The 18,343-nt window shown below is 45.1% G+C and overlaps 1 protein-coding gene across 1 annotated transcript in view; it reads right to left on the reverse strand.

The window, feature by feature from the left end:
- Positions 1-18,343, reverse strand: part of LOC146200598 (receptor-type tyrosine-protein phosphatase epsilon-like) — a 169,194-nt gene that overhangs the window by 55,135 nt on the left and 95,716 nt on the right. The window contains exons 13-17 of the mRNA XM_084595572.1: positions 17,322-17,464; positions 15,516-15,651; positions 13,282-13,422; positions 9,339-9,438; positions 7,018-7,091 (exon numbers count right to left, since the gene is read on the reverse strand). Coding sequence (XP_084451698.1) covers positions 7,018-7,091; positions 9,339-9,438; positions 13,282-13,422; positions 15,516-15,651; positions 17,322-17,464 — 594 coding nt within the window. The remainder of the gene's footprint in view (positions 1-7,017; positions 7,092-9,338; positions 9,439-13,281; positions 13,423-15,515; positions 15,652-17,321; positions 17,465-18,343) is intronic.

Genomic DNA, 18,343 nt, shown 5'->3' on the forward strand with positions numbered 1-18,343 from the left:
CTTTAGCCACTCGCCCAAATTGACTCCTTAATTGTACAGGAATTCAGGGTAACTCTCGTCCCTGGACTTAGTAGCGTTTCGAAAACGTTGTCTGAACGCCTCGGCGCTAAGCCTATACTTTCTCAGAAGGCAAGCCTTGACCTTCTCGTAGTTGTCCGCGTCCTCCTTGCTTAGCCGCGCGACAACCTCCGCTGCCTCGCAGGGCAGAATCGTAAATAATCTCTGAGACCAAGTGTCTCGCTGGAAGGACAGTTTTCCGCAGGTTCGCTCAAAGTTAGCCAGATACAGACCGATATCCCCTGATATCACATATGGCTGCATGTACTTTGACATCTTGAAATCTGCCTCCTTGTTGAGAAGAGGTACCGCTAGCTGGGGACAATTGCCCGACCTCTTGCTTAACTCAAGTTCTAATTTCCGGAGCTCAATTTCTTGCTCCAGCCTTTTTGCTTCTCTCTCAATATCACGCCTCTTTTCCTCTTTTTCCCGCTCTTTCTGCTGTCTGAGTTGCTCCTCCTTTTTTTGTCCGATGAGGTTCCATGCTTCACTGAGCTCCTCATCATCGGTTCCCAAATCAGTGATTGCCTTTAAAATCAAGGGTTTTCGTGCCAAACCACTTGTATCAATTCCCAATTCCTCACACAATAGCAACAGTTCCGGTTTCTGCAGCTTTTGTAGGTCCATGATCGCTCCGAGTGTCGGCTACTTCCAAACCAACTGTGCAAACTACCAAACCTAAAGGCGTTTCAACACTCTTTACCAGTTCTAAAATCTAACCCTGTTCTAGAACCTGGTCCACATCAGAAGAAAAGCCAAGCACTCACCCACACATGCGATCGATGTTCCGAGCTGCTCTCTTGTTGGCCGATTGTTGCTCCTGCTTGTTGCTTGAGATGCCACCTCCGATCACCAGATGTTGTGGCCTGTAGCTTCAGATGCCGCCTCCGATCACCAGATGTTGTGGCTTGTAGATTCAGATCCCAACGCTGGTCAACAGTTGTCGTGACGCTGGGGCTGAGTCGACCCGGCCTTCACTTGGTAGCGTGCAGAGACTCCGAATTTATGAAGGATTGAATCTTCGAAGTTGGTAAAATATATACAAGCACTTTTAATAGCACTTTGAGAAAACTTATTTACATCAAAAAGAAGGGTATATGAGCAAAACGGCAAGCGTTAAGAGTTCATAGCGAGAAGCGTCTGGATGAGCCGTTTACCCAGGGCCCAGAGCCTCATTTCGTGCTCTGCAAAGTCCTTAAAACCCCATATGTCCAGCCCCTCTCTGAAGATGCTGACCAACCAGTTCCTTGACACGCCCCTCAGATATCGGCATCCAATCGAGCACATGACTGCACTGATGGTCTGATGCACTGACTGGTCCGGTATTGTTTCGTTGGGCGTGGTCACTTGTTGGTGGGTAGAGCTTGGGAACGGTGAGGAGGTACATTTCTATTATTCTGCAAAGATCCGATATGGTGTTCCGGCAAGTGGATTTCCTTCTCAGAAACCCAAGTGCACGTGCGCGCCACATACTGCTCCCAGCATTGTCCCTTTCCGGCAATTGCAAATCTTTCCTGCATTCCCGGGAATTCCTCTAATGGCCGTATTCGTCATGCTCCTTTCTTGTCCTGTGCGTCAGCGGACGTGTCACTCTGTCGTCTCCTTTGGACAATAGGCATTCCTCACTTGACAAAAGCGTCTCTCGACGGGAAGGTCGAACAGTTGAACAAAGCACTTCCGGCTATTTCCCACAGGGCGACATTTCTTTTTACTTTTCTTGAGGTTCCCTTGACATGGCTAATTTGGCATTTGCAGGGTCTCCACAAAGCAAAGCAGGCTCACACAAAAATATTCATGGAAACAGGCTCACTTAGAGCCCTTGCACCAACAGCACATATCCACAGCACATATCCATGCCCACAGGCGAACAATAGTGCGCGCAAGTGCGGACCATGCACGGTCATAACAGCCTCCTCCCCCGCCAGAAGAGTCACGGAGGGCAGCAGTCGCAGCTGCTGCATGAAGAGACGACTTAATGGCCTGCACATAAACGCTTGAAGCTCGCTGTTGCTTGTCGCGTTGTCTTGATTGTCGTAGTCCAAATTGCTTGAGCTGTCTCTGAAACTCAACCACATGTCTAAGCAAGCACTCGGCTCCCGTCTGAAGAGACCCGGTGGAAAGAAAACTGCCATCGTTGTCCGAGAAAAGCTCACACTCAAGACGTTCAGGACCCACGTATGCCTAGAAAACCAAACGTGCTGCTTTACATAGTCGCACATATACAAGCGCACGAAAAAAAAAAGAACCTGAGTATCAATTTGGATACATGGTGAGGAGCACCTCGGACCGCTTAGAAACAGCGGCTAAGCGCGTCCGCATTCCCATTTAACTTCCCCTTTTTGTAGGTTATTTCAAAATTGTACTGCTGTAAAATCAAGCTCCATCTCATAAGGCGACTGTTCTTCGATGTCGCAGTTTGCAGCCAAGCCAGGGGACAATGGTCCGTCTCTATAGTGAATTTGGCCCCTCCAAGATAGCACTGCAATTTTTGAATGGCCCATACAATGCAAGTGAACTCCTTCTCTGACGCGCAATAAGCCTTCTCTCTAGAGCTCAGTTTTCTGCTCAGGTAGAGCACGGGGTGATCATTACCGCCGTCATCCCTCTGGCAGAGAACAGCACCTAGCCCTCGATCACTTATCAAACTGGACCGTGAATTCTCGGTCGTAGTCTGGAGCTTTCCACATATCTTGCGCCTTTCCAACCCGCTGGAACGTGTCGCATGACCGTACAAAATTTTCCGTGTCCTTAAAACATCCAGGCCAATAGTATTCTTGCAACAGCCTCTGCTTTGTTTTCCTTATTCCAAGGTGACATGACCACGAGCTGCCATGGGAAAGTCGCAGTAAGTCTTCGTGGTACTTTTGGGGAACGACTAATTGGTCCCGCTCTACTCCGCGCTTTTCCTTGAATAAGCGATACAGCACTTCCTTTCTCATCTTGAAATATTCTTTGCTGTCTTAGTGGCGCGGTGGCGCTCCCTTATCTCCTGTATCTTGGGGTCATTGGCTTGCTCCATAGCTAAGTCCTCTCGGGTTCCACTTAGACGTCCCGTGAGATTACTAGACACTGGCGGCAAGAGGTTACTCTCAAGAACGTCTTCATTCCGCGTCTCATCAAGCTCACTTTCAAGTTGACTTATCTGAGATGCCTCGCTCTCAAAGTTTTCTGACCCGCTATCTTTCACATCGACCACTGTTTTAACTGCCGTTTCCTCTGCTGTGGAATTTTCTGGAATGAGCAATGTAGCTAGTTCTCGCGCCTTTGAACGTGTTAAGGCTTGCACAACTCTGTCTCCGAAAAGGATGCCCCTCTTTCGCAGCAGCATGTCCGATTTGTTGGAAAACAAATACGGATAGCACTTAGGAAGCTTTCCTGAAACGGCAGCCTCAGTTGTTAACTCGCCGAAAGGGCCCTCGATGACCACGTTCGCGGTTGCCAAGCACACACTCTGTTCCTCCACTACCTGGCGGATCCATGCACACTGTCCTGTATAGTCGGAAGGCGACACATACGCCGGATGGACAACATCCATCGTTGCGGCCGAATCGCGCAGTACCTTGCAAGGCTTCCCGTTGACTACTAGGTCATGCAGGTAAAGTTCCAAAAGCTGCATATTTTCATCGCAGTCACTGACATACGAGAAAGCAATCTTTTCTTTCCGGCAGTTGACGGCAATGTGACCCTGCTCATTACACCTAAAGCATGTGAGCTGCTTCCTAGCCTCAATCTTATTCTTTGTGTTCTGCGCGTTGGTAACTTAGCCACTTTTCTCACTGCCGTCTTTCTAGGGAGTTTGCCTGAAAAAACCTTCCTTTCTTCGTTTCCAACTCTAGCAAAGTGCCTTTCCTGACGGTTATTCACACTCAACTTGGGATTGCGGGGCCTATCCACTGTTGGGTTGCTGAATTGTCGGCGCGAAGCATACTGCTCAATGAGTTCGGCAGCTTCAGTTGCCGACTTAATGTCGCCTCGGTCCTGTAACCAATTTCTTTTTTTTTTCTGGGAGGCAGTTATAAAACTGCTCCAAAAGAATTCGCTCGACTACAGCGTCCCTATCACTGTAGGAATCAGTGCTCTTTAGCCACTCGCCCAAATTGACTCCTTAATTGTACAGGAATTCAGGGTAACTCTCGTCCCTGGACTTAGTAGCGTTTCGAAAACGTTGTCTGAACGCCTCGGCGCTAAGCCTATACTTTCTCAGAAGGCAAGCCTTGACCTTCTCGTAGTTGTCCGCGTCCTCCTTGCTTAGCCGCGCGACAACCTCCGCTGCCTCGCAGGGCAGAATCGTAAATAATCTCTGAGACCAAGTGTCTCGCTGGAAGGACAGTTTTCCGCAGGTTCGCTCAAAGTTAGCCAGATACAGACCGATATCCCCTGATATCACATATGGCTGCATGTACTTTGACATCTTGAAATCTGCCTCCTTGTTGAGAAGAGGTACCGCTAGCTGGGGACAATTGCCCGACCTCTTGCTTAACTCAAGTTCTAATTTCCGGAGCTCAATTTCTTGCTCCAGCCTTTTTGCTTCTCTCTCAATATCACGCCTCTTTTCCTCTTTTTCCCGCTCTTTCTGCTGTCTGAGTTGCTCCTCCTTTTTTTGTCCGATGAGGTTCCATGCTTCACTGAGCTCCTCATCATCGGTTCCCAAATCAGTGATTGCCTTTAAAATCAAGGGTTTTCGTGCCAAACCACTTGTATCAATTCCCAATTCCTCACACAATAGCAACAGTTCCGGTTTCTGCAGCTTTTGTAGGTCCATGATCGCTCCGAGTGTCGGCTACTTCCAAACCAACTGTGCAAACTACCAAACCTAAAGGCGTTTCAACACTCTTTACCAGTTCTAAAATCTAACCCTGTTCTAGAACCTGGTCCACATCAGAAGAAAAGCCAAGCACTCACCCACACATGCGATCGATGTTCCGAGCTGCTCTCTTGTTGGCCGATTGTTGCTCCTGCTTGTTGCTTGAGATGCCACCTCCGATCACCAGATGTTGTGGCCTGTAGCTTCAGATGCCGCCTCCGATCACCAGATGTTGTGGCTTGTAGATTCAGATCCCAACGCTGGTCAACAGTTGTCGTGACGCTGGGGCTGAGTCGACCCGGCCTTCACTTGGTAGCGTGCAGAGACTCCGAATTTATGAAGGATTGAATCTTCGAAGTTGGTAAAATATATACAAGCACTTTTAATAGCACTTTGAGAAAACTTATTTACATCAAAAAGAAGGGTATATGAGCAAAACGGCAAGCGTTAAGAGTTCATAGCGAGAAGCGTCTGGATGAGCCGTTTACCCAGGGCCCAGAGCCTCATTTCGTGCTCTGCAAAGTCCTTAAAACCCCATATGTCCAGCCCCTCTCTGAAGATGCTGACCAACCAGTTCCAGGGCACGCCCCTCAGATATCGGCATCCAAACGAGCACATGACTGCACTGATGGTCTGATGCACTGACTGGTCCGGTATTGTTTCGTTGGGCGTGGTTACTTGTTGGCGGGTAGAGCTTGGGAACGGCGAGGAGGTACATTTCTATTCTTCTGCAAAGATCCGATATGGTGTTCCGGCAAGTGGATTTCCTTCTCAGAAACCCAAGTGTACGTGCGCGCCACGAATACTGCTCCCAGCATTGTCCCTTTCCGGCAATTGCAACTCTTTCTTGCATTCACGGGAAATCCTCTAATGGCCGTATTCTTCATGGTCCTTTCTTGTCCTGTACGTCAGCGGACGTGTCACTCTGTCGTCTCCTTTGGACAATAGGCCTTCCTCACTTGACAAAAGCGCCTCTCGACGGGAAGGTTGAACAGTTGAACAAAGCACTTCCGGCTATTTCCCACAGGGCGACATTTCTTTTTACTTTTCTTGAGGTTCCCTTGACAGGGCCAATTTGGCATTTGCAGGGTCTCGACAAAGCAAAGCAGGCTCACACAAAAAGATTCATGGAAACAGGCTCCCTTAGAGCCCTTGCACCAATAGCACGTATCCATGCCCACAGGCGAACAATAGTGCGCGCAAGTGCGGACCATGCACGGTCATAACAGGGCCTAACAGCGGTGAACGCTGCCCGTGCCTTTAATGCGAAATGAAGGCAGGCCAGCATCGAATATAAATATGCACTATCGAGAGGAAATACCCGACATGAAATGGGTCGCACTTCAAGTTAAATCAATACGGCGATGTTCGAAACCATCATTCGTATCTGTATTCCGCGTTCGGTTGCTGCCCGTACCGTTCATTCGCTGCGTGTTTGTATGATTATAAAATATAATTGAAAATGCATGTATCATTAAAAATACAGTAGCTACATTCTCACCTTTAGCTCTGACGAGTTCGACCTCCCGGAAGCGGAGCGCAGACCTTCGCAGTAGCCCCTGGCGCTAGTGCTGTTTCCAACTGCTGCCGCCGTGCCATACGAATAGTATACGGTTTGCTGGCGCGCTCAAACAAAACGCTAAATAGCCCCAAGGTGTCGGATAGCTTTCACGAGCACCACGAAAAAGCCCTTTCGCATTGCCGCATCGCAGCATCAACACGCACAGCACAGCCCAAAATGGCGTCAAGAGGAGCCGGAGTGGACTTTCCCAGTTTGGCTCATACGAGGCGCCACCATCAAACTAAGATGGCTGCGCCCAGGCATCGAAACTAAAATCGTCTATAGTTACCGTTTCAACAGCCCTTTTTTTCATCATTATAAGTGTGGCCATCTTACTATGCGTGCTTTGCAGCTGCTGTGACGTATCTGTTCAACATTCCTGTGTATCTTACACCTTTCGCTTCTGATGAAGAATACATAAAACTGGTCACACTGTTTCCGCAATACCGAAAGTATGCGTACTTGCAAATATCAGGAGCCACCGCCAACACCAGTTCGAATTAGTGCGTCATATTCTGCGATTCAGGTTATATTCGAATCAACATGTTTTCACATGTGCTTTAAAGGGGGACACAAGTTAAGAAGGAGCACTTACGTCCACGAAAACAACTTCGGCGCAGTCTTGTGCAGACTTGCTTCCGTTGCTTAATCGCCCTCGCTTGCCTTCACCTGGAACTGAGGACAGTGCAGCAGAGATAAGTAGTCTTTCTGTGGCCTTCCCTTGAACGACAGTGGCAGCTTTCATGTATCACTATGAAGACGGAATGACAAGGCCACCAAGTCATCACGTCGATTGCGGAAAATGTTGCTCTATTTTAAAGAGAGGAAAGAGGGTGAGCCCATTTCAGAGCACATGACGTTGTTAGCGAATGCTGACCATCGTCCTATCGGAAGCAATCACGTGAGAACTAAGATCTGACCTAATGCGTGGCCATAACGTGTAGGTACAGGAACCAGTTCACCGCCATAAAAAGGAAGACAAAAACGCGTTTACTATTGACTCGTTAACAAAAACATTGACTTGGACTATTAGCCGGTATCGTGTTTAGAAATGGTTTATATGTTATTGCAACTGTACAGAGCTGCATTTCTTTACACTAACGTAATTACGCATTGAACATGGTCTTGATATTGAGACTACAATAGTAGTACTAAGTAATATTGGAATTTAGCCGCACTTTTGGGCGGCATATTTTTGCACCGTGACTTGGGGCGCCAAAACAAAGGCAAACCGTATTCGCTGTTCAGCTATAAATAAGGGCTACTACGAATGAAAGCAAAATGCGATCTTTTCACGTTGCTTCTTAAAAGCTCTAAAAAGGCTGCAAGTACTGCGCTAATTTTGGCTGTATCAGTGGTGCAGCACCCATAATAATGTTAACACTCATTACGAAATGGAATCTTTTACAACAGCCGAAAATGGAAAGCACAACAATGTTCGAGCTCAATCATCACCGTTTTTCTGCTTTATGTATTGATGAATCAGCTAAGAAAAGTAGCCCCTTTTCATGCTGACCTACCTTCCTCATCAGCACTATATACTGACAGGGCAATTTAACCTGCCCTCTCTTGCAAGCTCACAAAAAGCATACATCATCTCGGTATCAGATAAATGATCCTTCACGTAGTTTGGTGACGTTATTTTACTGGAAATTCGCTGTCAAAGAGGAAATCTGCTCAATCCGTCAACCTTACTCAGGTGATTTGGTTTATCAAAAAAGGAAATTAAAATTAAAAGAAAGACTATGTGTGTGTAATGAAGTTCCGAAACGAAGGAGCACATCAAAATATAGCGCTCGCTCAAAACACTTTTGATAATATACCCTTATTTTCTAATTGTAGTCAAATGAGGCTCAGCTGCTGTTTTAGTTTGTAATGTTCTGTGTGTTGCAAGTATCAAAGCCGTGAATTTATATTTCTCTTAATTCATTTTCTAAATGAAACCCATTACACATTTTTTGGGCTTTTTCTGTGTGATCGGAAGCCATAAGCAAAACCTCCTGCGCCTCAAAACTTCGTTTCTATCTAAACCCTTTGTAACACTTGCAATGCTAAGAAATGCTTACGTAATAAGCGTTAAATAACAACATAACTCAGGAGACAACATATTGGTGAAACGGCGAATTGTGCGAGTTGGTACATAATTAAGCAAAAAACAGCGTAACAACGGAGACAAGAGAGTAGAAAGAAGACGGGACTAGCGCTGTCTAGCAACTGAAGATTTTATTGAAAAGAACACAAATATATACTCTATTCACAATCAACAGCACGCATGGGCAGATCTAACAGCACTGATACCTGATAACGTGAAACTTACCTACGGTATCTTGATTGATATGTTTCACGTTTCTACCAGTGTGTACACTGGTAGAAAAGTTTTAAACTGTCACATGCTTTAGGGACCAGTGTAGACTGCAGAAAAACATTTACAATGTCTCTCGGAAAATGTTCTAGTGTCCCCCATTTGTCATCATTATGTGTCTATACTGTTTTTATAGCTCTATATTAATGTTCTTGTCATTGACTTTAGTAAGTCTTTATGAGAGAAATAGATCACTAATGAAATCTTTTTAAATTCATAATACATGCAAACAACTAAATGAAGACACAGACTCCTTAGAACACTGGCGCTGACATGCAATGTCAGGGGGTGAATTTAAATAAAATTTTACGTGTTAATTTTGCATGTCGGATTTGAAATGGTGCCAAGCGACTTAGCACAAATGGCTTAAAACGGGAGAATTGGCTATTTGAGGCACATTTCAGTCAATCAGTAGCCCAAAGCTATCAGTAATAAGTTTAGGTGCACGAGGAGCATCCACCTCAGTGAACTGTTTGAGAACAAGCATCAGACACTAGCTGGACAGAAGGATGCCACCTGTGTGGCTAAGAAAAATAAAAAACGTGGTTACTTACGTGGATGGATGACAGATTGATGGCCAGTTTTAGGACTTGAGGATTTAATGGCGCCGGTGACGTCATGGTCGTCTTCAGTAGCGCACAGCTCTGAAAGCTCCTGTGTCATGGAAAAGTTTGACGTAAGACTCTTATAAAATGAAAATCGTGACTGCCAAAAAAAAGGTACCGTATTTCAGGCACACGTGCGGAGATGCCTTACGAAACTTGACTTCTTTATGTTTGTATACCAGTAGAGTTGTACATGTCACATTGATAACGGATACCTCGAATTTTAAGCAAACATCCTTTGACCGGCTACGATATGTACTAAAATATTAAACAGTGTACCCACTGTTTATCGTCATGTGGCACTCGTACTAAAATATTAAACTGTGACCCAATGTTTATCATCATGTGGCGCTCGTTCTATAAAGTACGCGGTCTTCACATAGCTATTTAATAAATTTAGTAATAAATTGTTTTTTTTTTTTTTTGTCGGTGCTGATCTGCACTGCGCCTTTTATTATGGCATTTCTAGACTACAACTTGCTGAAGAGAACGGGCTGCAGTTAATCGACGTGAGGTTTCGTTGAAAAAACTGCAATGCTTTCGTAAGGGTTGAATAAGGAAAAGGAGCTGAAATCTCCAAAGGTGCATTTTTTTTCGTATTGCCTCGTTTTCAACTCGAACCTGGGGCGCAAACAAAGCGAAGCTACAGCGCAAACGACATCCATTGAAATATGTGCAAAATCAGATCAAACGCATCATTAGATCATGAAAGAAAATTTCCAAATTCCAAGGGTTTCGGAAAGGTTGCCAAGTTTCATTTGGACTATAGAAATTGGGAAACAAAACTTGTGTGTGCTCTCGTTTAAACAATCACGCAGCTAACTACCATAGGGGTGTTTCATCACTGAAAATAACAGCATACTGAAACGGCGGTATAGAAATGAACTTGATAAGCGCAAGTTACGATTCAAGGAAGAAAACATTCAAGAGGATGCCAGAGTAACCTTAAGCGTTCCTTGCTGGAGGTAGTGCTACTCTATGTCTGTCATGTGCACTACGTACTGTATCGCTATGGTGTGCTATGCTCCTCTGTGTCCCCATACACGACATCCTAGTTTGCAATACCTGTGCCGGAGTGCTGCTATTGTAACTCAGAAGTAGCACAGTGCTACTTTGTTACCAAATTGATACTGTCACATAGTGGTGACAACGTCGTTGGCAACAAATGAGGAGGCTTTATATTGACTGGAATAATCTCTTTATTTGGCTGACAAAGGCGCCCGCATGAGTACTAAGCAATCGGCTGCGGCGATAGCAACAAACGTGCTCGATGGTCGTCGATCTACGAATGCCCGTCGCACCGGTCAACGCTCAAATTAAAGGCGGCGAAGAAACATCTAGACAAAACCGTAATCTGTGATTAACATCACCGGTTAAATTGTAAAAACACACGCGAGTGGCTGGAATATTCGACATACCTCTCAGCGCATCTTGCGCGACAGAGATAATAAGGCTGCGGCTCGCGACAACCAGCACGAACAAAGAATACAGAATCGATTCGTAGCCAGAAATAATAATGATAAGGCTGCATGGCGGTGGCTGTCGAAAAATAACAAATAAAGATTTGAATCGCAAATCATTACCATCGTGGTGCATGTGAGATGGCCTTGTCCTGCAGCGTCCAGAAGAAAGCATTTGTACGTAAGGGAGTAGCGGCGAGTAAGGGCGAGAACGTGGAAGCCTTGGTGCAGTTATGTCAGCACCGCAACGCAAGCACATTCTTATGAAGGCCATTCAGTTCTCGGCGAGTAGAAATCGCACCCACTCAAAAGAGTTGCTTCCGGCTTCTGCAAACGGCGACTGGGGACTAGAGCCCTCGCTTTTTTGTCGCTTCCGCTACTATCCAAGAATCGCGGCGTCTTTCCTCCCGCATACGTTAGCATGGCCAGGGCGCTTTCCCAATAAGAGTTTAGTTCCGACTGCCAATTACCTTTATTGTATATGGAGGATCAGCTGCTAATGGTTACATGTGAAGCTTACATGACACGAGCGTTATCGCCTGCGCGAAGGCTGGGCCTGTTTCGGGCACTCATGCATAGCTGAACCACGGCGAGAACGGATTTTAGGCCTTCGTGTACCGTGTCGCGCGGCCGACACTGCTGTTGCCATATACCATCGCTGTTACTTATAATGTGTTTAGGAAACAACCAAATATATCGGCGGACATTGGACAGCTGTTTGGTGCTGGCGCCTTGCTGGAAGTTCTCCCTTCTAAGGTAAGACTCGCACACCAAAGCAACAACTGCCGCACGTATTTGGACTTCCGTCCCGAATCACATGGCTTATTATGAAGTGGAGCCACAGTGTGCCGCTCGGCGAGGGTACTACTTAAAGGTTGACCAATGTGTGAACAGAGGTTACAGCTTACTTTTCCTTGGTCATTCTATTGTTAGGCCTAGTGACTTGGACAAACAGCAACAGTTGGCGTTTTCGCTTACAATCATTTTAGATTCCAGGTCCTCAATAAGCTCACAGAAACGCTGAAGGGCAGTAAGTAGTTGCCCGTTATACCCGAAATGAGGGAGGAGCGTAGTGCTTATAAAATATGAGTGGTGCGTATGAATGTTTTCCTGAGCTTGTTCTGCGTACGATGAGAAGCACAATATGTGCACAGAATTGGAAGCCGCTGTACACTCACAACAGGATACCAATGAACACATTTTGTTCAAAACATGTTTTTACCATTTTTGGAATCTGCGCCGCAGTCACGAACATTGCTTTTTAAAGAGGCGCCGTTTTGCATAATTTACAGCATTGTCGGCATCTGCTTTCCCTGAGCTGTGAAGAAAAGATCGCAAGCATGCCCGTGTAAGCATCAGGCAGCTGAGAAGCTGGTGGGGCGGTGTTCTAGGCCATCACGAGAACACAGGATGGGGCCAAGATTTAGAAGCTGCAAACACGTGTTTTCCATGTGAGATGGAAATCGAGCCCGACACTCCTGGCTCTCGAACCTGACACGCTACCCCTACGCCGTGCATGCACGTTCTTGTGGCTTACAAGTAAAAGGAACCTTGCCGGGTTGTCGACATATGTTGACATGGCCCGGGGCAGCGCTAAGTCAACTGGTATTGCACATCGTGTGGTAAATGATGATTGCACGCCAAATAGTATGTGTGTGTAGTATAGTAAAAGGTGTGGTGTTGTCGACCCAGTGAGAGACAAAGTGCACGTATGGGATCAATAGTCTTCAAGGGAAGGCAACGCCGACAGTCATTACCGTTTTGGAGTCATATCGTTCGGAAGAAATAATAGCGCTAATAAGCAACACACATTGATGGGCCGATAAAGACATAGGGCCTGGTCGTACTTAGTTTACTTGAATCATTTCATTCCGGTTCATACCTCAGAGAATTTTATGAGCAATTAGCCAGGGCCGGTTTCCATTTAGAATAAAAAAGACAACAGGCTTACATGGGAGCAGCATGGTCATCGCCTATCACACGCGCCTGACTCGGCTGGTTGATTTCTGACCACTGTTACGCCTGCTTCGGTCCCCAAGCTTACAGAAATAAACATCCACATTAAATTATCCAAATATTACTTAAGAATTATTTTAACATTTTAGTGAAAATAGTCCTAGGTAGCGCGGATTTCATTAGCCTGACTAGAACCACACTGCCAGCCTATGAACGATGCAGTGAAGCTATACAAAAGAAATCAATCTATATGATACAAATTCACTAGGACTAAACAGCATTGATCAAGTACTCAAAATGAAGAACAGTAATAGTATAAAACATGTTTTGAAAAAAGCTTCAACACATTGCTCAAAGGGCATCCGGAGCAGTTCTGCAATTATACCAATTCTTGAAAGAGCAACAGACGCCTAGGGTTATAGCAGCTGTTCGTACTTTATTGACGCATACATACTTTTACGAATGTTTCAGCTTACCTCAAACTCCTTTTGCAGTTTGCTTCTCCTAAATCCCGGTGTTTCGGACAAGTAGAACAAAACGAACTCGTCTTTAGTGCGGCTGTGATTCTTGATGCCCAGCAGCTCTGCGAGCAAAACGTGTGCGAAGACGTACTGCTCCTAGAAGGGGAAAAAAGTAGGTTGGTTTTAAAAGATGCTCACGCCTCGCCGCGGTGGCTCAGCAGATAGGCCGGTGAGTCCGAGGATGCGGCATCGAATCCCGGCTGCAGCTGCTGCTTTTCGGTGGAGGCGAAAAGCAAGGCGCTCATGAGCTCTGCGACATCAGCGCGCGTTGAAGAACCACAGGTGGTCGAAGTATATTTAAGGAGCCCTCTACTAAGGCGTCCCTCATATCTCGAGTCTCTTTATGACTTTAAACCTTAAAAATGAATCCTACATCTTCCGTAAACTAAGCTTTCTAATAAAAAAGAATGTGATGCTGAACTGCGCTTACTGTAAGAATCTGTAGCGGCTGCAACACTCGAAATCGACGCCGAATTTCACCATCCAAGTTCTGTCATTCGGCATAACTTTGGGATACCACATCAGTAGCACCGCGCGGCCTCATTTTCCTTGTGTCGCCCACATATGAAAATGAAACTATTTAATTCTTTAAACCACAAGCACTCTGCACGATTAACAGTGATGTGTACTTTAATGCACAATGTGTTGCCAAAGCTGTGCTTTCATTAGGCGTGGCAGGACAGGCAGCGCTGTGTAAAGAGAATAAAAGCTCCAATGGGGGCCTAAATATTTACATAACTGCGCCGATGCGCTGGCTCTTCTTTCTACGATGAATATGCATAATCCGTGCGCAGCCATATCAGAATACATAAAAACATAATAATTAACAAACCCGCCCAGTCGTGAGGCAAACTCAATAGGAAGTATTCGGCGAACTGTCCCTCAGTCACAATGCGCAGTTTTTGGTGGAAATTATGCCTGCGTTGATATGCGCCGAAAATGTCGCCTAACGGTGAACAGCAAACCGTACGTGGTTGATTGTTTTGCTTAGCCGCGTCCTTCCGATGGCCTTGGGATGCACCGAAAAACTCCTAATGGTATAAAGGACGAAACCGCTTAATCACAAGGCCATTACATGGGTGCAGTGGAGGTTATCTACCTATAACTTCTCTCTAAATCCAACTAAAGGGAGAAACATGTAATATAAGTGAGTGGTGCTTTACTACAGCGAGTATTAAGTATTATGCATACGTAAAGCTTAAAATCGACTAGAGATTACTAGCTTATGAGGAGGATCCCCTCTAATTTAATATACCGTAGCACAGAATGCCTGCGAATACGAAAAAATAAACAAACCCCGCCAAACCTTGACTGTCGTTTTTTGCGTGAGCTCCCAATGAGTGTGACTCTTATGAGTATGCGTGAGAGCTGTCAAAGGTTTATTAAAGCGCTTCGGTTTAATATTTAGTTGTCATTTTTATATTTGCCTCAGTCAAATTTTTTCTATACAAATCATGAGGCTAAAAGAGAGTTTTGCTTGCTTGAGACCATCAATATCAGCAGTACGGCTGCTGTAGGGGCGAGTCAGTGCGTTATATATATATATATATATATATATATATATATATATATATATATATATATATATATATATATATATATATATATATATATATATATATGTATAAGAAATCTGCGGACGTCGTCATTTGTAAACACGTCTTGGGAATTTTCCTTAAGGTGAAAGCATTTCAAGGATCATGGCAACATTTGCGTTCGTACGCCGGGAGTGTCTTCCGGGATCGTCGACTTATAAAATTAAAGAAAGGAATGTATCCACCGGGAATAAATCCACTGTCCCTTTGATTCCCATCCAAGTGCGCTAACCTCTACCTCCACGCCATGAACGGGAGGAACCGATTGTCTAGCATGACGATTATAGCACCAATGAAAATGACAATGGAGTTGGTCATAATGATAATGATGATTGTGGCGATGAAAACGGCACTGCATGCAGTCATAATTATGGTACTAGTGATGAAATAAGGGTGTTTGTAGCTTTTTGATGATGATAATAGCGTTAGCTGAAACATTTGTGAAAGTGCCAATGGCAGGGTTTCAGCACGTTTTTGCTTCCGAGGAAGAAATGCCATGAACGATGGTGCACAGTGTAACACACGACTCTTGAAAAATGCAGCAAACTCCATCTAGCAGTGGCCTCCGTGAGCCCACTCTGCGTGCCAACTCACCAGTGTCTCGACCATGTTGATTCTCTCGTGACGCATGGCGGCTACGCTGGCCGCTACATCGACGGCTCCTACCGCTCTGACCTTGGCCAAAGCGTTCTTCACGAGAATGAAGACGCCAGTGGCTCCGATGCCTGCGCTGCGAAACAAAGAGCGGAAAAGCATGACTCAATGTTCACTCTGCCGCACACGACATCAGCAAAGGCTCACAACCACTCGCTACGAGATCGCAGTCTTCCTTTCTAAGTCAAAGCTGTGGAAAGAATCTGACCATTACAAACCGGTATGCAAATACTAATAGGTTCCAGGAGTCACATTTAGAATATTATTTTTCGTGCGCTGTTGTCCTCTGTTAGCAAGGCTCAAGCGTGGATTTTGCAGGGTTTCTAAACTGGACAACTTGTACGCCAAGAACGGTGTTGTGCGTTTGCCACGCTGACCGAATGGGAAACATGAGCACATAAAAGTCTGAACCGTGCGTTAACATTTGATAACAAATATATGCAGGGCCACAGTTTATGCAAAAAACGAGAGAAAGCTGCGAATATAACGACGTTGCGCTCCATCGTGTCACATTTGACGTAACAAATATTACCTGGTACCACAAGCACGTCTAATCAAGTGACCTAGGCAATCAAGAGTGCCGTGTTACTGGAACTGGTGGCACAGGTCACGATTAAACCACAATTGGACGCCATGGTCCCCATACGGCCCTTTTAGCACAGCTTAAACTGCAACGCACCAATCCCATAGCCACAAACCTCTTACACCGTTTGGTAAAAGGAATTTGAAATTTATGTGACGTCATCATAGGAAAGAAGATGATTAAACATTTTATTATGCGTCTTGTAGAAATGTTAAATAATAAAAAAATAGGTACATATCGTATAAAAAACTACACGAAGTTAAACGAGGAAAAATAGCCACTGCTTTGGCACCAGACCGTTGCGACAAAAGTATCCTCTGCCAATTTTATTTGTCTTTACGTACAGTTTTAGACGCGTTTCTGGCCAGTTCATGATCTTATGTTTTTGTTTTGCACATCGAAAATGCTTACTAATCGTGCAGGTTTCCGATCAGGAGTTGCGAGAATTAACAGTAACAACTTTTCCACGCGAATTACCTTCTGCGTGTTCAACAGATGTGCCTCTATTAGATGTGATCCGGATGCTTGCTCCTCTGCAATGCCTTTAAAGGATTCCTTAATTCATCCTTCGTTAGTCGCAGGATATGCCGTTTCTTGCCATCGCTGCTTCTCTCATGGTTTTTTCATCCTCCTATTTCCTCAAGGAATGCACAAATTCGTGTAGAATTTCTAGACTCATTAACAATATTAGCTAATTGCAAATTTATTTTCACTCTTTAATTAATCAAATTGTGCAAGCTTCTAGAATTTTGAAGCACTACTAGATTCGTCTATACCGATACTGTGATTAACGAGACGTAGCATAACGGATACGTGTTAAAGTGGACCTAGAGCGGATTGCCGCAGGCCGACTTCACAGAAACAGTAAGAGGGGAAGGGTCAAGTAAAGCTACTGCACAAGCGCGGACGGTAGGCGTCAGGCAATCTGGCTTACGCCTACACTAGTGTGTATCGGATACGTTATATCTCACTATTCGGAGTATTTGTTAGGTAAGGTTAAGCGGAAATTAGCACGAGAGAAGTACACGAGGCTTCAGCTGAGGCGTAAGCCAAGGAAATTCAGTGTTGCTATTTCGCAACTGTTCCTGCATCTTCTTTAGTGCATCATTTGCATATGAACTGAAATAGAGGCTGTTAACTTGATCGCAATACTGCGCACTCACCTGCAGTGTACCACTGGAGGACCGTCCGCTCTCAACTCGTCTATCCTTAGCAAGAGGAACTTGACGGATTCGGCACTGTTCGGAATGCCGTCTACAGACCATGCGCTGAGCTGGAAATGCGTCACCGCTCGGGACTCTGTGCCCTGAAATTGAGAAAAACAGCTATCGTTTTCGGAGCATTTGGTAAGCTTTAAACAAAACATTACTTGCTTTTTTACTAGCAGCAGAGTATTTCATTGAAGCAGTACGATAACCGTGATACCAATGTGCGACGCATGAACACTAGCCCGGCAACGTATTGATAAATGGCATTTAATATCCTTGGTGAATTAAGCTGGAATATAAAAAATCACAAAAAACGTTTAGAGTGAATTTCTCATACCCAGATTTCCTTAAATATGAGAGAATGGACGCAACATCTACTGTCTAGATTTTTATAGTCCATGCATCCAGATAGGGAGCGCCGCAATTAACGAGCCACGTCTAAGCTGGACAATAAAAACACACCTAAGTGGGGCTTGAGTTTGAATTTTCTGGAAGGGTTATTACACCACTTAAAACATGGGTTTGATGACGCAGATGACAATAGCAGCCGAGCAGTGTGGGCATGTACAATCGTTTGTAGAGCAGCTCATCAGTGAAAATGATTTGGCCAGGAAAACAAGTGGTTTAGGCGGTCGTCCAGTCGCGAACTTTCGCTCAGCAAAAAGACCCACCGCTAGTGCTCCATCTCCCTAGTGAGAAAATAGCTCTTACCGTTTTCTTTAGTTAATTGTCCGATACCGTAACCCCGAGCTACCAAAGCAATAACTTCTTTTCGAAGAGTCCTGTCTACAACGAACTGCTCGGTATAAGTGATATACGAATAACGGGTACTTCGCGGAAAAATAGCTAACAAGCGCACTCGAAGAAAACTACAGAAGGGTGTCAAGATACGACGAAATATTCTGTAGTTCTGTCGTAAACGTCAGAATATTCTGTCGTTTTGTAGTTCCTTTCTATAGGTCTGTAGTTATTTCTGT

The sequence above is a fragment of the Amblyomma maculatum genome, chromosome 2 (genome assembly GCF_055883805.1).
Source record: "Amblyomma maculatum isolate TAMU_Amacu chromosome 2, ASM5588380v1, whole genome shotgun sequence".
NCBI classification, from domain to species: domain Eukaryota; kingdom Metazoa; phylum Arthropoda; class Arachnida; order Ixodida; family Ixodidae; genus Amblyomma; species Amblyomma maculatum.